This window comes from Lissotriton vulgaris, chromosome 9 (assembly GCF_964263255.1).
Source record: "Lissotriton vulgaris chromosome 9, aLisVul1.2, whole genome shotgun sequence".
Taxonomy (NCBI): domain Eukaryota; kingdom Metazoa; phylum Chordata; class Amphibia; order Caudata; family Salamandridae; genus Lissotriton; species Lissotriton vulgaris.
In genome coordinates this window covers 1,022,918,267-1,022,938,916 of record NC_141697.1, presented here as the reverse complement: position 1 = coordinate 1,022,938,916, position 20,650 = coordinate 1,022,918,267, and the positions used below count along the sequence as shown (strand labels likewise).

General features: G+C 45.0%; 1 protein-coding gene across 5 annotated transcripts in view; it reads right to left on the bottom strand.

The window, feature by feature from the left end:
- LOC147692727 (cyclin-dependent kinase 17-like) overlaps nucleotides 1-20,650 on the bottom strand; it is a 600,938-nt gene that overhangs the window by 322,514 nt on the left and 257,774 nt on the right. For all 5 annotated transcript variants that reach the window (XM_086938922.1, XM_086938918.1, XM_086938917.1 and 2 more), the window contains 2 exons: nucleotides 12,489-12,545; nucleotides 7,203-7,317 (listed from right to left, as the gene is read on the bottom strand). In XM_086938922.1, the coding sequence (XP_086795048.1) occupies nucleotides 7,203-7,317; nucleotides 12,489-12,545 (172 nt within the window). The remainder of the gene's footprint in view (nucleotides 1-7,202; nucleotides 7,318-12,488; nucleotides 12,546-20,650) is intronic.

Genomic DNA, 20,650 nt, shown 5'->3' with positions numbered 1-20,650 from the left:
GCCTTACAGTAATACACAGATTTTGGCCTACAACCCACAGGGCCGGCCGCAATCATGTATAGATAGTTACGTTTTAACAGGTTAAGGCCTCAAACTGGTCGAAATGGTTCAAAATTGACAATTACGAAGCAAATTAAAAAGGCACATAATTGGCGATAGTCTGCTGAGGAATGAAGGTTTAGTTTTCTATTTTTTATAAAAACAACAAAAAGAAACAGGAAAAAATCACATTGCGGTCATCAATTAATGAGTAGTTTTGCATTAGCTGAGTCTTTGGGTGTTCCTATTGAGTCTATCAGTGTAATCCCATGGAGCCTGGCACTTAACTAAATGTGGGAGTGTTTGGGCTGTCTTGTATGTGGCTCTACATGGGTCCCGCCATTTTCCACCCTCAAGTCCCTATCCTCTAGATCCTAGGTCCTTCCCCATGTCCCGTTGCCGCCATTTCCCCTTTCACACCCTCAGAGCACATCAGTCCTCCTCCCCCACCTCATCCGACGTCAGTGGATCATCCTCCGACAAAGGCTCACAAATCTCCCCTCTGTACACATTCCATGGGGTCCAGATTTTGTTCCATTCCCCTGGGCATGCTCGGCTTAAGTATACCGCCCTTTCTGTCACCATCGCCCTGTCCATATTCATGCACCATTGTGTTTTCGTTGGTAGTTCCGACACCCCCCAGCACTGTGCAATGTCTCGTTTGGCTATCATCATGCCTAACGTAACCCACAGTTGGCCATGTCTGGACAGGTCGTTGGGTCCCCACACATTTAGTAGACATTTTCGTGGCTCAGGGATCAGTGAAGTCTCCAAAGTCTGCGATATAGTGCGCATTATTTGCCTCCAGTATTCCTGGATACGTGGGCAGTCCCATATGGTGTGGAAGAACGTACCCTCCTCCCCACAACCACGAAGGCAAAAGAGGTGTTGTGCTCTGTGTATGCGGTGCAGTGTTGTCCTCGTGTAGTATACTCTGTGTAAAATTTTAAGTTGCACGAGCCTCAGTCTGGCAGAGATGCCCACTTCTTTTGGCGACGCAAGCACTTCATTCCATTCGTGTTCATCAATTGCATTTATGTCTCCCTCCCATTTATCTTTCAATTGAGTAATTGGGTCAGGCAAATTGTTAATTAGCTTACGATATATCAGCGATGTCGCTCGCTCAATCATAAAATCTGTGAGGAGGCGATCGTCAATCGGGGATGATTCTGGTATCCCCTCACCGGGGGGGATGGCAGCGAGCAGTGCGTGACGTATCTGAACGTACCGGTAAGACTCCTGCGCTCCCAAATCGTGTAGTTCCCTCAAACGGTCAAATGGTATTACCTCTCCTTTCTCCCATAGGTCTCCCACCGTGGATATCCTTATGGTGTCCCAATGAGAGAAACCTTTACTGTGTCTCAGGTTTCCCAGGGCTCGGGAGTCCCAAAGGGGGGTGAGCTTGGTGAGTTTTCCCTTCCAGCCTAATGCCGCTTGTGCTGTATGCCACAGCGCTGCGGTGAGTCTCGTGGGTCCTACCAATTTGCGCACTCGGCGTTGGTCATAGAGCGGGGCTAACAGACTATTTGTGCCGAGTTGTGCCCTATCTGCCTGGAAAGCCGGGTCATTCTGTGAAACATGGATCCACTGATTAATGGGCTTCAGTTGAGCCGCCCAATAATATAATTTTAGATTCGGTAGCGCAAGTCCCCCGTCGAACCACCCACTATGCATTTTGGCTTGTGCGATGCGTGCCGGGCGGTTGCCCCATAGCAGACCAGACACCAAGGCCGCCGCCTTTCTGAAGTATCCTGGTGCCACTGGATATGGTGTGTTTTCTAGTGTGTACAGGAAACGGGGCAGGGACATAATTTTGTAAAGTGCCGCTTTACCTAGCACCGTTAAAGGCAGCCTCGCTAAGAACTTGACGTCCTGTTTAAGTCGTTCCATGGGTGGCCCCAGTTTTTTTTGCATAAATTCCGTTGGGTCCATTGTGATGTGGATTCCCAAATACTTAAAGGAGGAGCCAGCTACCCTTAAGGGGCATTCCGCGCCCAATACCGGGACCGGGCCCTTCAGAACATACATCTCTGATTTATTCCAATTTAATGTGTACCCCGAGATTTTGCCATGGGCATCACAGAGGGTCAGGAGTGCCGGCACCCCACGTTCTGGGTCTGTTAGGTACACCAACATATCGTCCGCATAAAGGGAGAGTCGGTCTTCCCAACCCTCCTTCCATTGTATTCCTTTAAGTAGCGGCGTTTTTCTTATCAAAGTTGCCAATGGTTCTAGAGCGCTTGCAAAGAGCAATGGCGAGAGGGGGGAACCCTGTCGGGTGCCTCTCCCCAGAGGGAAAGTTCGAGAAATGTGACCATTTGCCACCACATGAGCAACCGGCTTAGTATATAGTAGTCTGACCCACGCTATGAATTTTGAGCCGAAACCCAAACAAGCAAGGACCTCAAACAAATAGTTCCATTCTACTAGGTCGAAGGCCATTTTTGCATCCAGGGCCAGTATGACCGCTTGTTCAGGGACAGAGTCTGCCTTCGCTAATACCCCGTGCATCCTGCGAAGGTTCAGTGCCGTGTTTCTGGGAGGTATAAATCCGGATTGATCTGGATGTATGAGGTCGGGCAGGTGTGACATAAGCCGGGTAGCAAGGAGTTTGGCCAGGATTTTAACCTCTGCATTAAGCAAAGAGATAGGGCGGTATGAGGAGCATTTCTCTTGTGGTTTCCCAGGTTTAGGAATTGCTACTATGGAATCTATTCTCTGATCAAGCGGGAGTTCACCCTTTTCTAAACATTCCTCATACATAGCCAGTAAGTGTTCACTCAGCCTCTCCGGTGCGGTCTGATACCATTCTATTGGAATGCCATTTGGTCCGAGCGCCTTGCCGGGTTTCAGGGCCCGTATAGCTATGTGTATCTCTTCCCTGGTTATGTCTGCATCCAATTCAGCCAATGCCTCTGGTTGCAGCGTCAGAGTCTCTATCTGTTCTAAAGCCGCCCTAGCCATGTCAGCCGTTACTTCTCGTTCCGGGGTGTAAACCGCTTCGAAGTGTACCGCTAATGCCTCCACTATTTGTTCAGGACTTGTTTGAACCACTCCTAGGGTATCCCTCACCTGTTGGATGCCTCTCGAGCCCCCCCCCACCTCTTATCCAGCCAGGCCAACATCTTACCCGCCTTATCCCCCACATCGTAGATCCTGTTCTGTGTGTCAGCTATTTGTCCCTTCACTTTATGTTGAACATGGTCCGTGTATAGTTGTTGTTGAAGATGCAATGCGTGTGACGTGTCCGGTGTAGGATTTGCCTCGTGTAATGTCGTCATGTCTCGCAGAGCCAATTCTAGCCTGGCCAGCTCCGCTGTAGTTTTCCTTTTGTGGCCCGTGATCGAGTTTATGGCTTGCCCCCTCAGTACCGCCTTATATGCTTCCCATAGAACCTCCGAGGAACGCACGGAGGCGACATTTTCCGCAAAGTACTGCGTTGTCGCCATCTTAAGAGCCTTCCTGACCTTAGGGACCTTGAAGTATGCTGCTTGTATGGGGTAAATTAGTTTGAGACTTCTCTTGGGTGGAGATTGTTAGAGTGATCGGAGAGTGGTCCGATATACCTCTAGGGTGGATGTCTACGGCGTCTACGTGTTGTATACCATCACCTAGTGCTAAAAAGTAGTCGATTCGTGATAGACTGTTATGGACAGTGGAGTGGAACGTGTATTGCTTCTCTTGTGGGTGAACATGCCGCCAGATATCTATTAGACCCATAGCTGTTAAGAATCGTTGAAACCGGGAAGGTCCCCCAACGGGCCCGTCGCCGGGAATTTATCAAATTGTGTGTCTATTGTGGCATTAAAGTCCCCCCCCCCCCCCCCCCCGAATTACATCTCCCTCAGGAAGGGTCAGTAAAAAGTCACCTAGTGCTGGGAGCTTTATCGAATGAAGTGATGGTGGAATGTATACAGAGACCACGTTGATGAGCCGTCCCTCCCATTGTCCCTGTAGGGCTGCGAAGCAACCCTGCCCAACAGTCTTTGTGCCTAGTAGAATGAACTGTGATGACTTCTTAATTAAAATGCCAGTACCCCGAGAGCCTGAAGTAAACTCCGAATGTACTATCATCTTATATCCCCTCCTATCTAGGGCCTTGGACGCCCCCCGTTAAATGTGTCTCTTGTAGAAGTGCTAGGATAGGCTTCTGCCTCTTCAGTGCGGTTGATACCAGACCGCGTTTCACCTTATCTCCCAGACCTCTCACATTCCATGTCATTATTGGTAGGGGGGAGCCGTGGGCTCGCGACTCGGCCCCCTCTGCACTATGTCTCTGACCATCCGCCATTTCTAATCATGTTGCCGTACTGGAGCATATCAAGGCTTGGGACCCGGACTCTTTGTTTCTTCTTGTCAGCTAACCTACTCCAATGTAGAACATCATTTCTCGACCATCTTCGTGAATTTCTAACAACTAACAAACAACCCCCCTCTCCCTCCCCCTCCCTGCCTCCCTGCTTAACAGACTTTCAACTGCCCGCCTCCCCAACTGAGCAGAGCGCTTAACCCGTCCCAAAACCAGAGTACCTGCGCGTTGGGGGAGAGCGTCTCCCCGGGCAGGCGACATCCCTGCTCTCTTCAGGGCCACCCAGGCCAGCATCCAACCACGACTCTTGTGCACTTAGTGTTAATAAAAGAGGTCAGCGTCCATTGTTGCTTTGGGTTTTCCGAGCTATTCCTCTACGTCGGCCTCAGTTAGTTCATGTGTCGGCGGCTTGCTCGCGCCTCCTCTACCTGATGCTTGTGACCCAGTTCGACTGTCGTCGCGGTGTCCGTGGTTTGTTCTGTTGGTTCTACGCGGAGGTCCCGCGGTACGCCAGCCCTCGAGCCAGTCCCTGGTTGCCTTTGGGGAATCAAAGAACCAGACCTTTTTGTCAGCGACCACCCGAAGCCAGGGCGGGAATAACATTGAGTTGGGCAGTTCTTGTTCTTGCAGTGTCCTTTTCACTTCCAGGAATGTCCTCCTTCTCAGCGAGATCTCCGCCGTGTAATCCGGGAAGAAGGATATTTTGGATTTTTGGATTTGGATGGCCGGTGCCACTCTGGCCGCCTGCAAAATGGTGTCTCGATCACGGAAATTAAAGCGTCTCGCTAAGATTGGTCTCGGCAGGCCCCCTGGCTTCGGCTTCCCTCCTGGCACTCTGTGGGCCCTTTACACCGAAAAAAAGTGCGAGATGCCCTTTGGATTAAGCTGGTTCTTTGATCAAGTCTTCCATATAGAGGTCCATAGCACCCGTGGTTTCCGATTCCGGAACTCCTAATATACGGACGTTGTTCCTCCGGGAGCGTCCCTCCTGGTCGTCCAGCTTCTCTTTAAGTGACTTATTATCAGTTTGCAGCTTCTCCATTTCCACCTGCAGCTCAGACACATCCTCCACTAAGGATTTCGTCACAACTTCCACTTGTTTTACCCTTTTATTCATTTTCTGGAGGTCTGCACGTATAAGGGTTACCTCCGTAGCTGTTGCCCTCACTGTCGCTTGCACCTGAGCCAGGGCGCTTAGGACATCTTCTAGCGTGGCTTTCTTTGCTCCGTCGCCCTCAATCCCTTTACCCAGTGATTTGCGTTGTTCCGACGGGGGGGGCGGGGGGGGGGTAAGGGTGGCGGGGGGGCGAATTCTGCTTTTCGTAGGCAAATTTGTCAAGCTTAGCTTGAGTGGAATTATGCTTAGAACCTCTGCCCGCCATGACTACACACCAGGAGTCTGTTCACCGCTGAGTGGAGCTTCAGTGGTATTCTGCCGATTACTGCCCCGAGGAAAGTGATCGGGGGTCGCCAAAGTTCGATTTGCGCCTCGGCTATAAGATAGTTCACTGTGTCCAAGTGTATCAACTGGGCTTTCCGGGCCGGCTCTCCGCAGGGAAATCACACCGCTTCTCCAGTCGCTTTGCTGACAGTGGGTTTCTTTTTCTTGTTTCCGGGCCTGCTGAGACCCCGGCGCGGGTGTGCCGTATCTGTTTGTCGTAGGAGTTTGTGCCCGGGATGGCGTCGCTTTTTAAAATGGCGGCTTCTTCATACGTTTGTCGGGCTTCGTTTTCCGTCCTGCATTACCGCTACCCGCAGTATTGTGCTGTTGTGCGATGATATTCACTGTCCGTGGGTGGTCTGCGGGGACACCAGGCCTTCTACCGCCGTTTTGCTCGGTTTGTCATTCACCACGAGCACTTCCGGTAGGCGATTACCGCCAAGGCCTCCCTTCCGCCCGGGCTCCTTTCCAACTACTGCCCGCTGCGCGCCATGTGCCACTAGGCCTCGCCTGGGGTGTTGTCGTACCACCAGTTCCCGGTGCGTCGCTGCTTCGAAACTTCACCGTGCGCCGCTCGGTCACTGGACCCGGGGCATCCCTTCTGAGTAAGTTTCTGGGCGGATTGGCATGCGGATTGATGCGGGATGCCGCCTTACGCCGGGAGCCTCTCTAGTTTGCTGCCGCCATTGTCGGCTGCTAGCCACGCCCCAACAGTGCATATTTTCACTACTTCTTACATTTAGTCTATTAGTTTGTTTTCTCCCCCCCCACGCCTACCCCCCCCCCCAAAAAAAAGCTAATACTTCACACCTCCCAATCGTTATAAACACAGTAGTATCTAAAGGTGGTGTTAAACTAGAATCATTTACACAGTTACAAATGTAAGCTAATACTGCTCCCCAAATGCCATGTTGTAATGGAGCTCACAGCATTAAAGGGTTTGATCATGACCAACTGGAAAACTTCCTTAGAAGTCTCAAAGTTTTTATTATTAGTTAGCATTAAAGCCACTCTCACAAGTAGCTGCAAATCTCTGCAAATTTCTTAATGTGCTGTCCTTCAACTATGATATTAGGTAATCTTTTGGTAGCGACACAGACATTTCCTGCTTAAACGCTGGCGTATGCATTATCCCAAAAGAAATATTACGATTTTGAAGCAGAAATAGCTTTCGAGACCCATGAAAGTTAGTCTGCAACTGGGAAAATGCAGTTTTTCACCTCATTGTCATTGTTATAGCATTCTTATACATATTCTAAACTTGGAATTTACATTTTACGAGAACCAGCAAAAAGGTGGGATTATTCATGGTCTATGACTATCAGTTAAGATCCTATGATGCCGAACTAACAGCGTTGTGCAAGCAACATTTTTCATAGAAATGTTCTGCAAAGAGCAGCAAGAACATCTCACCTTCTCTGATGGCTGTACATGGGGCACCTTCTTCATGCTCTAGCCGAATCTCCTTCAACGCAACCAAATTGTCTGTCAGTTTACTTCTACCCTTGTAAACTGTTGCATATGTTCCCTGTTGAACAAGAAAACAAACATTTCAAGCAATGAAACCTATGAGGCAAAACTTTACCTCCCTTTCCTTTCTTGATAAATAAGTTAGGAAGCTACTTTCATCTAGTGCCAGTTAGAGTTTCAACCTTACTGGAATCTGGCAAATGAAGCAACAATGTTAAGAGGCAGTGCTTTTGAAATATACAAGAAATATACCATTAGAAATATAATGCAGTGCAAGGGACATACTAAAGATCAAGTGTAAGAAAAGTAGACTCAACATTGCCTCTTATGTAGCGCATGCAAGGCTGAACTGAAAGTTGTGAAATACTCCAATTTATGTTTCTTTTCATAGACCTCTATTAATTGATTTTATTGAGACGTTTTCCAAAGTTATGTTAATGTTATGTTATGTTAATTGGGCTCTTCTATAGCGCAACGGCTACTCCAGTCGGAGTGTCCCGGCGCTTTGGCGAAGAAGTCCTTTAATGGAAAGGAACATAACTGCAAAAAAGGAACAGCAAAATTAACTAGTAAAAAGCCAGGTTTTTAATGCCTTTCTAAAAGACAACAGACTGGGGGCCTGTCTAAGAACAATAGGAAGTTCATTCCAAGCGCGTGGAGCCAGGTAGTGGAAGGAACGCCCTCCTTGTCTGGTTCGCTTGATGGATGGAACGACCATTTTAGACAAGGAGGCAGATCGCAGAGCTCTGCTAAAAAGCAAGGCGCTTTCTAATATACCTAGGGCCTGAGTCATGAAGAGCCTTATAGGTTAACGTCAGGCTTTTGAAGAGAACCCTGTTGGCTATAGGGAGCCAGTGCAGTTCCTTCAACAAGTTAGAGGCACTAGTTCGTCTGGGGAGTCCATAAATGGCCCTAGCGGCTGAATTTTGGACTACCTGCAGTCTCCTTATCAAATATTTTGGGAGTCCCAGATAGAGGGCATTTGCATAGTCCAAACGCGACCCGACAAGTGCTTGGACTATGACCCTTCGATGGTTCACCGAAATCAAGGGGAGAAATTTCCTGAGCATCCGCAGGATTCCAAAGCATTTCCCCGAAAGACACGCAATTTGAGGCCCAAAGGTTAACTCATGGTCAACAATGATACCCAGGTTTTTAGCCTTGGTACTAGCATTGGCAGGAGGAAACAGATCTTGTGGCCACCAACTTTTCCAGTTTGGTTCAGAGACACATCCGAAGAACAGCAGCTCCGATTTATCAGAGTTGCATTTCAAACCGTGTCTTTTGAACCAATCAAAGACTGCCTCTAAGCAGCCTCTGATACGGATCCCATCAAACACCTCGTTCTTGTTATAAGTAAACAAGAGCTGGGTGTCGTCAGCGTAAGACACGATCTGAGCGCCAAACGACTCCGCAACCTCTGCAAGGGGGGCCATAAAGATGTTAAAAAGCAGGGGGCTAAGAATAGACCCCTGAGGGACCCCCACTTCCAGGGCTGCCATAGCTGCGGAGTGAGGTGGCGCCCAGATCGTTTGTCGACGGCTGGCTAGAAATGATTTAAGCCAGTTCCACACCGTCCCCCTGAGGCCACAATTCCAGAGTCGAGTTAGGAGGGTATCATGGGGAACGGTGTCGAACGCCGCCGACAGGTCTAACATGACCAACATGGCCTTTCCTCCAGTATCTAAAACCTCTCTAATGGCGGTGGTGACTTCAAGTAATGCGGTCTCTGTGCTGTAATTCGCACAAAACCCAGATTGAGTAGTGTGCAACAAGTTGTTATTCTCGATAAAGTCAGAGATAGATCTGTGCACATGTCTTTCCGCCACCTTCACCAGAGCGGGGAGGAGAGAGATAGGCCTATAGTTGGCATGTATGATGGGATCCAGAGTTGGTTTTTTTATTAATGGAAGGATGAGAGCGCTCTTCCAGGCCTGAGGGACTATGCCAGAAGACAATGAGGAGTTGAGAATGGAATTGATGGGGCCATTTAGCAGAGGGGCTATTTTGTTGAGGCAAGAGACCGGGCAGGGATCTAAAGGAGAGCCCGATTTCAAGCCTGTCAGATGGTCTAATGAGGCAACAAGGCTTAGCTGTGGAAATTCCCAGAGGGTGGTTTGTAAGGAGGAGGGGGCATCAAGATCAGCCGCCTGAGGCTGTTTGAAATAAGTAGCAAGAGAGGCTTGGATGGATGTTATTTTGTCTACAAAATAATGTGCGAGTTCATTCAGCCAAAGTTCTGAGTGAGACTGAGCCGAGATGCCTAGGGATGGAGAAGTGAAGTCCTTAACAATTTAAAAAATTTCCTTACAGGAATTATCAGATTCGTCTATCCGACGTTCAAGATAGGATTTTTTTCCACTCCAAATCATCTTGTGGTAGGATTTAGTTAGGTTTTTAAACTTTTCTTTCTCAAGAGGATTGTAGTCTTTCAGCCAGGTTCTTTCTGCTCTCTTGCAGTTTTGCCAGGCTTCTCTAAGCTGAGATGTGAACCAAGGAGCGGAAGGACGTTTGTTTCCGAGTTTGGCGGCATTCTCGGGCACGAGATCCGCCAATATAGTTGAGAGCCATTCCGTGTAGCGAGCTAGATCGATTTCCACATTACCTGACAAAGTGCAAGGTGAACGTGCCATGGCCTGTAGTAGCGTCTCATTAGATAACAGATGAAAAGGCCTGGAAAGACGTTTAGTAGGGATAGTGGGATTAGATCTAAGAGGAGGGGCGCTTGATAGGCTAAAAGTGATTAAGTAATGATCAGACCATAATACCGGTTGAGGAGCAAGTACGTTGATCGGAACGGTGGAAAAAACTTGGTCTAGAATATGGCCCTTATTGTGCGTAGAATCATGGATGAAAGGTGCGAGTCCTAATGTTGCGGTGACCTCCATGAGTTTCATTGTATCAGGATTTGTAGCCTCGTCCATGTGTATGTTTAAGTCACCTAAGAGTAGACAATGTTCAGATTTAAGGCATGGGACTGAAAGTGCTACCTGTAGTTCATCCAGAAAAGAGCCTAATGGACCGGGAGTACGATATGCAAGAATACCGGTGCATGCTTGATGGGGAGACAAGTGAAGAGTGAAGCAGAGTGCCTCGGTGTCCTGAATATTGTCTATCAGGAAGGTAGTGCAGTGCAGCTGGTTGTTAACTATAATAGCCACACCACCCCCGCGTCCAGATGTTCTATCCCTCCTAATGATGGAATAATTAGGTGGAATGGCGTTGACTAAATCCGGGGCTGAGGTATCACTAAGCCATGTCTCAGTGAGAAAAAGGCAGGATATATCGGAATTAATCGAGCAAATTCCATATATCTAGCGCATGACAGCCTAAAGAGCGTGTATTAAGGAGTAGGCAAGTGGTGATAATCGGAGGATGAGTCAGTTTTGGTTTGTTATATATAGGAACGCGCCAACCACAGACATTGCATCCTTTTCTGAGGATGCGACGGCCCGGAAAGACAGAGTGGCAGCGACCTACCGAAGGACGGAGATTGGAGAGGGTCTCTGACGAATATGAGATACACATAGCTAACACTGACAGCAGTAAGGGACCAGCCAGAGGAAGGTGCCAGCCAGCCGTCCTGCCCCGTCTGCTGCCGGAACGCTGACGGGCGCAGACGGGCAGGACTCTGGCGAGACTCCGGCGCTAGGGACGGCGCTCACGCAAACGCGCCCGCTAGCGCGGTAGAGCGTCCGTTTCCTTTTATGGGGTCCACTAGAGCGCTCTCACCGCTCTGGGTCACACTCAAGATGGCCGCCGTGTAAAGATTTAACTATCCCCAAAGAAAGCCCAATAAAGCACAAAAACGGCCGCTAGAGCCGTGAAATGCTGGCGAAAATGCGTGCAGAAGGCCTAGGGGTGTGCTGTCTGCATTACAGGATGAAAATAACAATTTAAAAAAAAAACGATTTTTCAATTAAAAAGCTTCAAACAGCTGACAATAGCACCAGTTTTGATATCCCTTAGCAGGTAGCGCTGCTAGATCGTTTTTAGCGCAGAATCTCGCGAGCGCTGACACAGGGCTCCTTTTATGGGGTCCACTAGAGCGCTCTCACCGCTCTGGGCCACACTCAAGATGGCCGCCGTGTAAAGATTTAACTATCCCCAAAGAAAGCCCAATAAAGCACAAAAACGGCCGCTAGAGCCGTGAAATGCTGGCGAAAATGCGTGCAGAAGGCCTAGGGGTGTGCTGTCTGCATTACAGGATGAAAATAACAATTTAAAAAAAAAAACGATTTTTCAATTAAAAAGCTTCAAACAGCTGACAATAGCACCAGTTTTGATATCCCTTAGCAGGTAGCGCTGCTAGATCGTTTTTAGCGCAGAATCTCGCGAGCGCTGACACAGGGCTCCTTTTATGGGGTCCACTAGAGCGCTCTCACCGCTCTGGGCCACACTCAAGATGGCCGCCGTGTAAAGATTTAACTATCCCCAAAGAAAGCCCAATAAAGCACAAAAACGGCCGCTAGAGCCGTGAAATGCTGGCGAAAATGCGTGCAGAAGGCCTAGGGGTGTGCTGTCTGCATTACAGGATGAAAATAACAATTTAAAAAAAAAAACGATTTTTCAATTAAAAAGCTTCAAACAGCTGACAATAGCACCAGTTTTGATATCCCTTAGCAGGTAGCGCTGCTAGATCGTTTTTAGCGCAGAATCCAATACATATGTCACATTGTGACCACTTCTGGGAGCTTTCAAACATAGGTTTAATGCATGTTGGGAGTGGGAGAATGGACAGAGCGAAGAAACTGGGTTAGGTTAGTGGGGTGTCAGTGAGGGTATCAAAGTAAAATATGTATGTGCCCTGTGTGGCTGCAGGATTGGGGTTTCGGGAGAGCAGAGAAAGCTCAAAGTTGGGTGGATATGGGACGTCGAAGACACGTTGGTCCAGGAATATTACTTATGTTATTAGTATACCTGATAATCCTTTGTCAATGTCGTGAATCATGTGATGTTTTCCCTTAAGAAGTTGCTTTTCAGCATCTTTTCTAAAACTAGGGAACTTGAGTCCATAATGAAGGAGTTACTTAGGCACCTGAAGGTGTTTTGTCCTCATGTTTGTTTAATTAACATTTGTTGAGTAAATGCCATATCCTTCACACTATGCACACAAATTATAATGTTATATCTAAATCCTTACTGATCTATTTTTAAGATATATATATATATATATATATATATATATATATGTGAATACATACGTCAGCACTTGATAGAATTACTCACCTCCCCCAGTTTGTCAAGTTTGATGTAGGTCTCCAGTTTTCCAAAACCAATTTCTGACTGAAATAAAAACAATTTGGAACAGTTATGGAAACATTATTTACATAAATGATCACAACTAAACATGGTTCTAACTGTTTCACAATCGAAGTAGGAACCCATAAAGTTATTTTGCAATGCTTTTAAATACTGAAATAAAATAATTCGTCACAATATTATATACATGTTGTAGAAATCCGTTTCTATTCTCATAAATAGGCTTGCTGCAACGCTAACTAATGGCCAAAATGATATTTTCCTCTGTGGCAGCTACAGAGAACATACCTTTTACAACCACTTCAAAAGACAACGAAATGAGAATGCAGTCACTCATCTTACAATTATAAAAATACAGATTTGCATTAATCCAACTACTTCATAATATACGAAGGAAAAAATAAACGCTAAACACATACGCATAAGGCGTGTTGAAAAGATTAATCCTGGAAGATTATAGATGTTGTATCTGCTATATTTGTGAATTCAGCTCAAATACCATTTAGAAGAACATTGTATTGTTTCATTTACTGCTCAGGAAGACAGAAGGTTCATCGCCCCATTCAATGGGTTTCAGGCAGCAGAGACAAGATTAAGTGACGCAGTTTCGAGTCCAAGGGCTTAAATTAGCCTTTTTATCCTTGAAGAAGGCTGCTTTATAGCAATCTCATTACGTTTGGGTAAAATAGTCTACCAACCAACGAAAGGTGCAAACTCCGCCTGGAAAGAATTGCACGCTTGGAAAAGATGTGCTAAGGGTAAAAAGGTGTTCACCTAGGCCTCTTTGGACACTGAGAAGGTAAGTTGTGTGTTCCTACTCCGGATGCTTCAACAAAGTAACTTTGGCCTTAGGTTCATCATACAGATTTAGTTCCTATATAAGGCACCTTTGGCCAAAGTCAATACAAACAATATATGTGAGAGTGGAACAACAGGACAATGGTATCAGGCAGGGATGCCCATTTCCCAACTCTAGTTTGTCTTTGTAAATGAACTGTTGGGATGCTTCTTAATGACGTGACTAGAGTTCTAGGATCGAGTTCAGCAACAGCTAACATATAGTTTTACTGAATGTGGACAGCAGGTTTGTCTATATAGGGATCCTGCAACCTCAATAGCATTGTTGCTATCAACACTGTACTACTGTGGGAGAGCCTATAATCCTAATATTAACTAAGAATAAATCTATACTTTTACACAACAGGACCTTGAGGACAGGTCCAAGGCAACACAGTGCTAGTTTTTCGGTTTAATTGGGAGACAGTAGCATTTTGATGGTGGGATACACATTACACAATCTGCTACATGAAAATGTAGCTAAACCTAGGGTAGACTGAAGCAGACTTACATAAATCTATCACACTGAGTACACTGCAGCTACGCTTGCTACCTTTTCGGGTAGCACTAGTGAAAATATTGTCTACACCCCATTGTCTCTACATTGTACACAGCTGCATGTTAAGAACCCTAGATCCTTAGTCAAACTTAATAGCCTGTTGCGAGAAACTAGATAGGCAAAAGCAAACACATGAAGGGGGCGCACTCCAATTACCACCTTATTAGTCCAGCTCAATTAAGTTGCATCTTAAGTGGGTGTCTGAAAGAGATACCTATTGGTATGTATTTAAAAGTTTGCAACCATAGTCTGTCTTACCACCGCAATGGCACAGGTGCATTCTGAAAGGAGTTTTCAGCTTTGAAATTGGACCTCATGACATGCAGGACGAAGATGGGCACTTAAATCCAGAAAGCACCCTGCCTCAATTAGGTCTGAAAAACATCAAGCATGCTGAAGATTGTGTACTCACAAGATTTTGGCTGTGGAGGAAGAATTTATAGTTGTTCATTTCACTCAGTCACCCATGATTAGAGTCCTGTCCACAAGACAATCTATAGTTAGGTTTCTCTTTGTTCTATTAACCTTAAGTATGACATCATTGTTGACAACACCCATTCTTCTGGATTCCCCTGCCCAAGTTAAGGAGAGAATGGGTAAGGATTTCACTTGCTGTTTCAGTATCTCTTCACTCTGTTACCAGTGAGTTGGTACGTTAAGGAGCCACCGTAATCCATTTTACAGACCACCACTAAAGCCAACAAGAGACCTAATATAATGTGTCATCAACCTGATTACAAGGGTGCTCTGATGTCAATTTACCTGCTTAAGGTGGAAGATTAATAGGAGTCTCTAATAATCATAATCTGTAAAACACAAATGATATCGGAAAATATGCCCCTAAAATCCTCGGCACCTACACATTTTAGAGGTCTTTGCAACATAACTTTTTTTACAAACTGTGGAAATTTAGATATTTCACTTCACAAAACGAATAATTCTTTGTTCATTCCATATAGTCTTGACTTGCTATGGTTTCAGACCCAGCTTCCTCTGCTAGAAGGCTCTTCGCACCATTATTCTCATTTCTCCTGAGCCCATCCTCTATGAACCTTCACACTGTGACCTTAGTGCATGGGCACCTCTTTCTGAAGTCTCTTAAAACGTGTTTTGAAACTTGAGATATTTATCTGCTCTCTAGTCAGTTTTCTCCTGCAGCATAGGTAGTTAAGAATCAAAAGGCTACCATATGTTTATAGTGCAGATCCTGTATTTACTATTTTCGTAGCACTTCTTGAGTTCTTCTACTTAATGTTCTCTCTCAATGAAACACATATCATCACCCCCACTTTGTTGCAGGGTGTACTACTCTTGGGCCCCAGAGGCATATATTTTCACTTGCTGGCACTACTGTTTCAGCGTGCAACGCTCTGAGATTTTTTGCACCACCACCCTTCAATTCCACTAATATAAGAGTGTACATTTAGGCACTCTGTAATGCAGAATTTGAAGTTCCTGAAATAGAACCGATCACACTACACATTACTGTTTTGCTATTTATGGGTTCCATTCAAAGTACTTTGCAACAAGAGTTTTTTAAATTCCAACTTCTTCGCTGCTAAAAAGTAAAGAAGCTGTTTCTTTAAAAAAAGGAGACTTCATAAGGTCTGTAACTGAAAACCACGACCCCTGAAGGGAAACGGCATTTCCCTTTCCACAAAACAAACTGAAAGAAAGCAAACAAATACATAACAAGAAGGCTGCCCGACAAACAAAAAAACATGGGCGTTTTAAAAAAAAAACAACAAAAGCAAAATAGGACTAAGTCATAAAATAGACAACAGGTAACAATATGATGGTAGCAATTCACAACATTTAAAAGAAGAGCATATTATTTAATTTGCACTCTCGTTCCTGCCTTAAAAAATTGTCTGTAACCATGTCTTGTAGCCAAATAAATTACTAAATTGTAGGTGCTCATCTAGTAACAAGGGCGTGGGAGAGCGGTCACCTTAGAGTTGTGAGTGGCATTCCACACAACTCGATCTTAGAACTCCTTGTCTATCATTTGTTATTCCTGGGTGGAACAATATCCAGCCTTCTGACAGTCACCAATCTACAATTCTGTATACTCAATTTGCCCTGGGGTTCTTAATTGGTTCCACAACAGCGCCTAACCCAAAAGCCATTTTGCATGATAATTAATCATTTGAGGAAAACAGTGCGGAAGGTCTTACTGAAATCGAAGTATACAACACATGCTACTTTCCTAGGAGCAATGCCCAAGGCCAGACAAGATAATCTCTTCAATTTCTAACAATTTTCTTTGAAGCCATGTTGCTGCCTGGAACACACAGAGCCTGCCTTATTTATAGGATATGAAAGACTGCAAATAGATTCAGGGTCGCATTACTGCCTTTTGACAGCATGAAGGATTGAATAAAGGGACAGCAAGACTAGGAATAGGAGAAACCGGTACAGTCTACTTCACAAGAGTTACAACCATGGAAAATGTATATTAAGTTGCATATATTTTTGTTAAGCTCAATTTTTTAAACTCCTAAAACTCAATCAGCTGTTCTAAGTAATGAAACCAACAGATTGAGAAAAAAAATGGAAATTGAGTATAAAAAAAACCTCATAAAAAGGTTACCATATAATTTTGCTATTTATAAAATCTAGAGTAGTGCGGATATACAATAAATGGGTTCCACCACAATGAAGCGCAAGAACATCAGGGACGAACGGGTGGTAACAAGGTTAATTACACTGTTTTGTACCAGACACAAAATCGACAGGCAATGGCGAACAGCATATTTAATTGTTGCTTCAGGACAAATCTAAAGGGGCGGTCATACAGCTCCCCTTTATTTTCACTGCTGAAAAATGCATGTGACGATTTCACAAACGTAACTAAATACGTAAATAAGAGTTTGAATGAACATTTTGTTCACATGTAGAGTCAGATGACAAAAATATTTCAGATCTGCCTGTTGATTGGATGCAGGCCATCAAGGATTCATAAGCTTTATTAGAAGTAATTAAATATTCAAGGCAACGCAGCCAAGGCAAGTCACAATAAATATCTTCAGATCTCAAGCAGGCTTGCAGCACTGGCGGCCATGTTATTGAACTGACTTTAGAAAACAAGGGCACTTGGCTTCTGTTCAGCCGACATCAAAAGAAAAATGCGCTTAGCCGCCTTTTACAATAAAGCAGCTGTAAGAATGGTTTATGGCTGCAATTAACACAATTACTGGAATAGGTTTGAGAAACTTAGACAGGATACACACACCACTGGATTCCTGCAACAGTCCAGCAAGGTCTTCGTAAATCATTAAGCATGGAAACTCTTGTATCGTATATCCTCGTTTTTTTTTTTTCGAACAGTCTGTCTTAAAGCAGTCGGAGTAATAATAAAATAAAAAAACTGCAGTCAACCAATAGGCTCAATATAATGTACATTTTTACAACATTCCCTGGCCAAAAAGAGGAAGGCTTTTTAAAAAATGTTTTTTTTTCAAAACTGCTAATTAGTATAATGAAGGCATCCCAATACATTACATCATATGACCTTTAAATAGACAAAGGCATCACAGGCAATAACATCCGACCCAGATGAGATTAGAGGAAATGACCGTGGGCCAAAGATCCAGCAAACCATGAAAAAATTTCAGAGAATAGCTGAGCAGTGTGAGCAGCCAGAATTTCAATACCAAGCGACATTTAGAGGACAGCCATGGTACAGTCTTGTGGAAGAGCTCACGTGGTCAAAGATCACAGCATTTTCCGTACGCTTACATTATGCAAATTACTTTACATTATGGTTTTGGTGACGTCTCAAAATTAGTTTCTTACAGCAGGGACAGCCAGCGCAGATCTGTTACCAGCAGAATTGTTTCCTCCAGTTCTGGCAGGGGGCTTCATAGGGGAACCTGGCAGCAACACTAGCGGCACTCGCCTAGTCCCCTCCTCCTACTCAGGGGCGCCTCGGGAGTAACTCTACATTTAGTTCTTGACTCAGTTGCTTTACCAAAGTTTGTTTTTGAGCGCCTTAGCCCAGATTTAGAGCTCACTGGTCTGAACAACCTTACATTGAGCATAGAGGGGATTTGGGGAGTTTCTTTGAAACATTTACCGGTTTGTGGTTATTTATATTGCTCTCAGAAAATAGTTTTATTACATGCAAACAAGCACGCCAAAAGAATGGAAGCCCAGGTGTTTTTATTTTAAAATTAAAAAGAGTCTACCCCAAAAATGATTGCAATTTGAAAGAAAAAAATGACAAAGGTTGCTGACAGTTTTGCTACACTACTGTGCAATTTGTTTGCTGACAAATGAAAAAGAACTCAAGAGCATCTGCAATTTGAAAAAATTATCAAGGTTGCGATTTTTAGTGCAGCTTTAAATACTGTTCTCAGGGGCTTCATTTTATAAAACATGCTGGATGCATTCCAATAGTTAAACAAGCCTTTGCAATGCAATAGGTTTTGCATTTACGCAAGACCTATTGCATTGCAAATTGTTGGCATCACGGACAACGGGAGGGAGGGCGGGTGGGGGGGAAGGCATGGACAATGGAAGGGAGGCAGGTGGGGAGTTAAGGGAGGGTGAGGGCATGGACAACGGAAGGGAGGGTGGTTGGAGAAGGCACGGACAGTGGGAGAGGGGGGAGAGAAGGCAAGGACAACTGGAGTGAGGGCGGGGGGGGGGGGGGGGGGGGGGGGTGATGGCACCAAAGCGTGTCGGGTCTGCAGTAGGAGAACCTCAGTAAAGAAAATAGTGCTCCCACTCTCAATAACAATTACTGTGTAACAACTGAAGTAAAGCGGCCTGTCGCCATGGAAGGTGACAAATGAAGAGGAGGCGGTACTAAGGAGAGACTAACAAGCCTATTGACTCAGAAGCCAGCATTTAGGGCGGACAATGACACAAGCCAATGGCAAATATGGGCGGAGAGTGGGTGGGGCTTCTATCTTCTATTCACTACTCGCAGAGCAGCGCATGCGTGCTGGCTCTAAGCTCGACCTAAAAAATGGGCAATCAAAGTAAAACAATTATAGGAAACTTGTAAAAATAAATAAGTGTTCATTCTTAAAGAAAGTAACAGAAGTGTACCTGGAGGGGAATGACCTTACCCTTCCTGGAAAATATTGGATTACTCGACTTGACAGGAGTAAATGTATGATCTTTTCCAGGGTCAGAAGGGGTTTGTAGGGAGTTGGTGATAACCTTTGAATTTGTAAGTTCATAAGTGTACCCAAACTCACTGGACTTTCCAGATCATGGAACTAGCAGTTTGTGTGACTTTCAGCTGTCTATAACATTCTGACTGAAAAAACATTACAGACTTTATATGGTTGTAAAATGTAAACATACAGTCAACAATATAAACCGTGGTATGCACGCTCAATTATGGAAAACAAGGGAACTGCGGCACACAGACAGGATGTATTAAGCTTAAGAATTACACAATGAGTCAAGTGGAGAGTATCAGACTGGGGGAGATCTTCTGGGTCCTCAGCTGGTAACCTCGACACTAGACCCCAAGTACCATGCTAGCTTATTGCAGTATCATTCAATGATATCAAGGGAATACTTCAAAATAAATCGGCCACAAGAAAACTGCTGACAAACTAAGGAGAGCAATGAAAACAATCAGAGCCTTGCTAAAGCCAAAACATTCTAATTAATTTATGCAGGTACAGCACCTCTATAAAGACAAGATCATGTAATGAAACACGTGTTCAGTGGGAGTTAGGCTAACAATGGCTATATAGTTAAACTATTAGCAAAGATAATAGCTCAAATTAACTAAATTAATTTGCATAAGGTGCCTTACAAAATGCAAGAACATTCAATCTCAAATATCATGGAATGCTTTAACCTGGAAGCTGTGTGTACATATACTCTGACACTATTTTTTCCATTTAACTTCACAGCCTTGTTTTAGTGGTCATTTCTGTAGGTGGGCCAGCCGTACTGCCTTATCCACAGGCAGCAGCCTCTCTTGCAATGCCGGTGAAAAAAGGCAACACAAAGGAGACAAGTATGCAAATGGTGATTTCTTAATGAACTAAAGACCCCACCGCTCTTTTCCTCAATGGTGGCCCTTTACAATATAGGTGCTTGCAGGTCGGTGTCATATGGGTCACTTAGATTAGAGGTGGAGAGCTGGATGTTTGAGATTTAGCATTGCTTGGAGTCTACCACACCGAACCTCAAACTAAAATGCCACATTTGGCAAAACTAAATGACTGCATTGCAGAAAAGAGAGGCTTAGGTGTGTGGCTGAGCTCAGTGGTGGTGCAATGTTCTGTCTAGCCTATGCATGTATTTTTCTGTCTGATTCAATGGTAGATCCACCACTGTAACTGTGCAGTGGAGAATGTCTCTAGTTAGAGTTGCTGGGAAGTTGGAGAACTGACCAAAGCTAGGCTTTGATATTTGCAGGAGTTATTAACAGAAAAGACAAAAATCTGTAACAAGATACTGCTGAGCTTCTGGTCAGTTAGTAGTTGGTGACTCACTAGTCACGAGTGGTTTACGTTGCTTCACTTACTCAGATGGCATCCTGGGCATGACAATGTAGTGCTTTCACAGCACAAGAGTAAATGAGGGCAATGTTACCGATGCCTTTAGAGACAAAGGGGACATGATAAGCATATGATCACGATTCAAAAAGGGGGGTGGTGATGAACAGATCAAGTATATGATCACCGCAGCCTGACAGCTCCCACTGGCTTAGAATAAGAGCAGTGGCTAAAAGTTCAGTCTGCCAACCTCGGGCTAC